This window comes from Aquarana catesbeiana, linkage group LG03 (assembly GCF_042186555.1).
Source record: "Aquarana catesbeiana isolate 2022-GZ linkage group LG03, ASM4218655v1, whole genome shotgun sequence".
In the NCBI taxonomy this organism is placed as follows: Eukaryota; Metazoa; Chordata; class Amphibia; order Anura; family Ranidae; genus Aquarana; species Aquarana catesbeiana.
The window spans coordinates 720561819-720567830 of record NC_133326.1 but is presented as its reverse complement, the minus strand read 5'-3'; the positions used below and the strand labels follow the sequence as shown (position 1 = coordinate 720567830).

The window sequence follows — 6012 nt, the reverse complement described above, 5'->3', positions numbered from 1 at the left end:
ACGGGGACATCCCTGTGGCATTCTCCGTGACGTCAGAGGGGGTCACCCGTTACATAACGGGTGACTCCGCCCCCCTCTGGCATCACGGGGAATGCCACAGATAAGTCCCCGTCAAGTCCCCGTGCATCAGAGGGGGCGGGGTCACCGAGTGGCCACGCCCTCCGTTATTTAAGAAGTGTCAGAAGAAGAGAAGCATCACACAGTGGGAGCCTCCCACCATTGATGCCAAGGGGCCCGAGAAGAAGAAGAAGGGAAGAAGACGCCGCGGAGGAAGATGCCGGATGAGAACACTGGAGCAAGAAGCAGAGGGTCGGAGCAAGAAGCAGAGGAAGAAGAAGATGGAGGAAGAAACTGAAGGAAGATAGAAGAAATAAGATAGAAGAAAGAAAATGGAAAAAAGAAGACTTTAAATAAAGGACTTGTCAAAAACTGTCTCTTGTCATTTTTAACATTTTTGACAGTTTTTTTGTGAAATGGTAGGGGTACTTTTGTACCCCATTACCATTTCACACGGGGGGGGGGTGGGATCTGGGGGTCCCCTTGTTAAAGGGGGCTTCCAGATTCCGTTAAGCCCCCCGCCCGCAGACCCCCACAACGACCGGCCAAGGGTTGTGGGGATGAGGCCCGTACGGTTCAGGAGGGGGGCGCTCTCTCATCCCCCCTCTTTTCCTGCGGCCTGCCAGATTGAATGCTTGGATAAGGGTCTGTTATGGATTTTTGAGGGGACCCCACGCCATTTTTTTTTAAACTTTGGCACGGGGTTCCCCTTAAAATCCATACCAGACCTAAAGGATCTGGGATGAATTTTGAGGGGGACCCCTACATAATTTTTTTTTATTTTGGCGCGGGGTTCCCCTTAATATCCATACCAGACCTGTAGGGCCTGGTATGGAATTTAGGGGGACCTCCACGCCAGTTTTTTTTTTAATTTTGGTTCGGGGTTCCCCTGTGGAGAAATCCCATGCTGTTTTTATCAATTAACTTTTATGTGTATTGTCAGACCGGCAATTCATTAATAGCCGCGAGTAGTTTTAAATGACTTTTTTTCCTTTGAAATGTCATTTTGCTGTCAGACTGTTCTAAACACGAGAAACATGCGCCCCTTTACAGGCATACTATAGACACCCCCAGGTACGAAATTTAAAGGAATATTACACTTTTATTGTTTCACTTTAAGCATTATTAAAATCACTGCTCCCGAAAAAACTGCAGTTTTTAAAACTTTTTTTGCATTGATACATGTCCCCTGGGGCAGGACCCGGGTCCCCAAACCCTTTTTAGGACAATACCATGCAAATTAGCCTTTAAAATGAGCACTTTTGATTTCGAACGTTCGAGTCCCATAGACTTTACTGGGGTTCTAACGCTCGTGTGAAGTTTTGGTCTGTTCGCAAGTTCTGGTGCGAACCAAAAGAGGGGGGTGTTCGGCTCATCCCTACTCCTGAGAGGGGAACATCCGGTCACACAATAATGTTACTTTGTACATCCACAAATCAAAAAAAATCTCACAGCTACAGTATAAACGGACTTTTTCTATTCTACTCATTTATTTCCTCTATTACATTGCAGATCAGCATGATTATGTAGCACAGCCTCCTATTTCTGTAACCCTGCACCCTGATTTGTACTGTACCCCAAACTACAATAAAAGAGACACTGACTGTAGTCCCCACCATCTGCCCCACTGGATGAATATTTTACTGATCTGACCCTACCTTACTATGATGTCATCAGTCTCTGGGCGGAGCTCTCACATCTCCCGTTTCCCCCCACAGATCTTTATACAACCTTTACATACCCATAACACAGCATGGAGGGGCTCAGTGAAGGTGGTGGTGAAGGTGTGGAGGTGTCGGATCGGGTCACACAGATCATAAAAGGAGATCCACCCGGCCTCATAATCCAGATCTATCCTGACTCTGTTACTGGAGATATTGAGGGGTAAGGGGATCTTATTACTGTCATGTATCACCCAATACTGATTACCAGTCCTGTCCAAACCCCAAGACTTGTTATTCCTTCCAATCAGTGACTCCAATCCTCTCCTCTCTATACTGGGGTAACACATCCCGACTCTCCAGCTCTCTGACCCCCCGACATCCACTTCCCAGTAATGTCTCCCTGAGGAGAAACTCTGACTGCTCATCACCTGATAATAATTCTGAAATTTCTCTGGTGTTTCCGGATGATTCTGGTGTCTGTCTGACCAGGATACAGTTTTCCTGTCATCTGATATCTGTAGACAATTATAAGCTGTGTTTACATCCAGTAATATGTCTGCAGCTCCCTGTATATAGGAGTATACATTTACCTCTGTTATTATATCAGATAAACCTGTGTGTAAGACCCCCGCCACATCCAAACCCCCTCCATCATGGAGGAGTTCCTCATATCTCTCTCTGTCCTCATTATCTCCATCCTCAGTATCACACAAGTCACCTGTGTCTGATTCCTGTAAGACAGTCAGTGGATCCGTCATGTTACACAGCTCCTCAATGTGACGCATCTTCCTGGACAGCTCCTCCTTCTTTATTTCCAGATCCCGGATGGAGATGGAGATCCACTCTGCCCTCCCGGAGATGTCCCTCAGGACTCTCTTCTCCAGGTCTTCCAGACGTCTCCTGAGATCTCTAAACAGGGCAGTGACTCTCTCGGTGTCATCAGCTGCTTCTTCTTCTACTTTCCTCCTGTGTTCCTGCAGACTCTGGACTCTTTCCTCCGTCTCCTCTCTCTTTGTCAGAAGTTTCTGCAGAACATTCCTCAGTGTCTCCCTCTTCTTCTCAGATGCCTCATCCAGTGATTCTGTCTCATGTCTTTTATGTTCTCCAATCATACAATAAACACAGATACAGGTCTCATCCTCAGTGCAGTAAAGCTCCAGAATCTTCTTATGGATGGAGCATTTCCTGCTCTCCATGGACAAGGTGGGGTCACATAAGACGTGTTCTGGGGACTTTTTGTGGACTCTCAGGTGTTTATCACACAGAGAAACCTCACAGAGCAGACAGGATCTAACAGCACGTACAGGAGAGTCCACACAGTGAGTACAGAAGACCCCGGACTCCTCCCGATCTGGCTGAGCAGACAGGAAATTCTCCACTATATTACGTAGTGTTATGTTCCTGTGCAGTGCAGGCCAATCCTGAAACTTCTCTCTGCATTCAGGACAGGAATATCCTCCAGACCCCTCCTGTGTATTCAGCACACGATCAATACAGACCCAGCAGAAGTTGTGTCCACATCTCAGCATTACAGGATCTGTATAAATGTTCAGACAGACGGAACATTCTAGCTCAGCTCTCAGATCAACAGACGCCATCGCTGACAGTAGAAGAGAAATGAAAGTGAAAGACACGGAGAAGAATGTAGTTGGAAGGGTCACATTCCTCTACACAGGGTGAGGCTGGGCTGTGACTTGTACTGTAGTCATAGGATTAGTTATATGAAGGGACACAGATAATCAAGGCATCTCCTGTAGGACAATGTTCATCTCCTGGGAATATAACAGGTATTTTTGTATTTACACAGTGGGGTTGATTTACTGAAGGCAAATCCACTCTGCACTACAAGTGTACTTGGAAGTGCAGTCGCTGTAGGTCCGAGGAGAAGATCTGAAATGAGGGGAAGCTCTGCTGATTTTTTCATTCAATCATGAGCAAGCAAAAATGCTGTTTTTTATTTTCCTTGCATGTCCCTCTCAGATCTACAGCGACTGCACTTCTAAGTGCACTTGTAGTGCAAAGTGGATTTGCCTTTAATAAATAAAACCCCCCATCCAGCACAAGGATGGTTTGCTATCTGGATAATCTATATAGATTATGTAGCCATGACCCCCGACCCCTAGAGGCCTAATGGTGACCTCCAGAGTCAGGGATAGCTGACATTCTTCTTCACAGTGTGGGTTACTAGGCATAGTGGGTGTGGTGTAGATAGAGCAAGACGAGCGCCAGACACTTTGAGAATGCAAAAAGAGATTTATTGTCTCTTAACAGAACTGGGTAATGTTGTGTACTCATCCAATGCAAAAGGTGCAGCAAAGGATCTTATGTTGGTGAAACAGGACAGAGGTTGCAAGCGAGGATGAATTTGCACAGACATACCATAAAGGAACATAAAGAAGACAGTTTATGCACACCTGTGGGACATCACTTCTCACAACCGGACCACACTATAGAAGACCTCAATGTTTTAGTTCTTAAAAGGAATTTCAGAACTACCCAGGAAAGAAAAACGTTTGAACTAAGAATGATAATTCTTTTTGATACAAAAAATAATGGCCTAAATTTACATATTGGTTTCCTTACCCTTTATTAGGGATGAGCCGAACACCCCCCGGTTCGGTTCGCACCAGAACCTGCGAACGGACCGAAAGTTCGCACGAACGTTAGAACCCCATTGATGTCTATGGGACACGAACGTTCGAAATCAAAAGTGCTCATTTTAAAGGCTAATTTGCATGGTATTGTCCTAAAAAGGGTCCTACCACAGGGGACATGTATCAATGCAAAAAAAACTTTTAAAAACGGCCGTTTTTTCGGGAGCAGTGATTTTAATAATGATTAAAGTGAAAAAAAAAAGTGAAATATTCCTTTAAATATCGTACCTGAGGGGTGTCTATAGTATGCCTGTAAAGTGACGAGTATTTCCCGTGTTTAGAACAGTCCCTGCACCAAATGTCATTTTTAAAGGAAAAATCTCATTTAAAACTGCTTGCAGGTTTAATGTAATGTCGGGTCCTGGCAATATGGATGAAAATCAGTGAGACAAACGACATGGGTACCCCCCAGTCCATTACCAGGCCCTTTGGGTCTTGTATGGATATTAAGGGGAACCCCGCACCCAAATTAAAATAAGGAAAGGTGTGGGGCCACCAGGCCCTATATACTCTGAACAGCAGTATACAGGCGGTGCAAACAAGACAGGGACTGTAGATTTGTTGTTAAGTAGAATCTCTTTGTAATTTTGAACGGGTACATTTTTAACGTGTTTAGCTCCAGCCAAAAAATCTTTTTTAAGCTTTTTGGAAAACATAGGGAAGGGTTATCACCCCTGTGACATTTGTTTTGCTGTCTTTCCTCCTCTTCAGAAGATTTCACCTCACTTTTTGTCCCAATGAAAAATGCTTTTTGAAAATTTGGGTTTTTTTGTGGAACAAGGATTGGAAAGCATCAATGGAAAGGAGAAATGTTTTTCCTAACTAAGAGAGAATTTCTCTTCCTAGGGGTAGATTTCATCTCACTTCCTGTTGTCTCCTTCCGTTTGCAAGTAGGAGTCGTTTATAAGTTAGTTGTTTGAAAGTAGGGTCCTGCCCTATATACTCAGCAGAAATTTGGGCCTTAGGTGTTGCTGCGGCCACAACACTGTAAGCCCTCACAGGGCCCTGCTGTGAAATATTAGATCAAGAATTGTAATTACATGCCCCTGTTGAACAGGAGCTGAAAAATTAGGCCTTAGGCACTGGTGCTGGTGCCACAACACTGCAATCCCTCACAGACACTCTAGTTGGAACGCAGGAACGAGCCCTGCTGCAAAGTATTGCATCAAAAATTGTAATTACACGCCCCTGTTAAACAGGAGCTGAAAAATTAGGCCTTAGGCACTGGTGCTGGTGCCACAACACTGCAACCCCTCACAGACACTCTAGTTGGAACGCAGGAACGAGCCCTGCTGCAAAGTATTGCATCAAAAATTGTAATTACACGCCCCTGTTAAACAGGGGCAGAAAAAATGGGCCTTAGGCACTGGTGCTGGTGCCACAACACTGCAACCCCTCACAGACACTCTAGTTGGAACGCAGGAACAAGCCCTGCTGCAAAGTATTGCATCAAAAATTGTAATTACACGCCCCTGTTAAACAGGGGCTGAAAAATTGTGCCTTAGGCACTGGTGGTGGTGCCCAGAACCAAAAATGTTCTTACAAGCTATCAGCGTGATGATTGAGGAGGAAGAGGATAATTACTCAGCGATAGTCACTCAGCATCAGCATAGGCAGTCTTTGAAGGGATCTGAGAT

General features: G+C 45.1%; 1 protein-coding gene across 1 annotated transcript; it reads right to left on the bottom strand.

Moving 5' to 3' along the window:
* Positions 1–845: 845 nt before the first annotated feature.
* Positions 846–3319, bottom strand: LOC141134923 (E3 ubiquitin/ISG15 ligase TRIM25-like). Its single transcript, XM_073624354.1, has one exon. It carries the CDS (start codon positions 3317–3319, stop codon positions 1751–1753), a length of 1569 nt encoding a protein of 522 aa, XP_073480455.1. The 3' UTR covers positions 846–1750.
* Positions 3320–6012: the final 2693 nt, after the last annotated feature.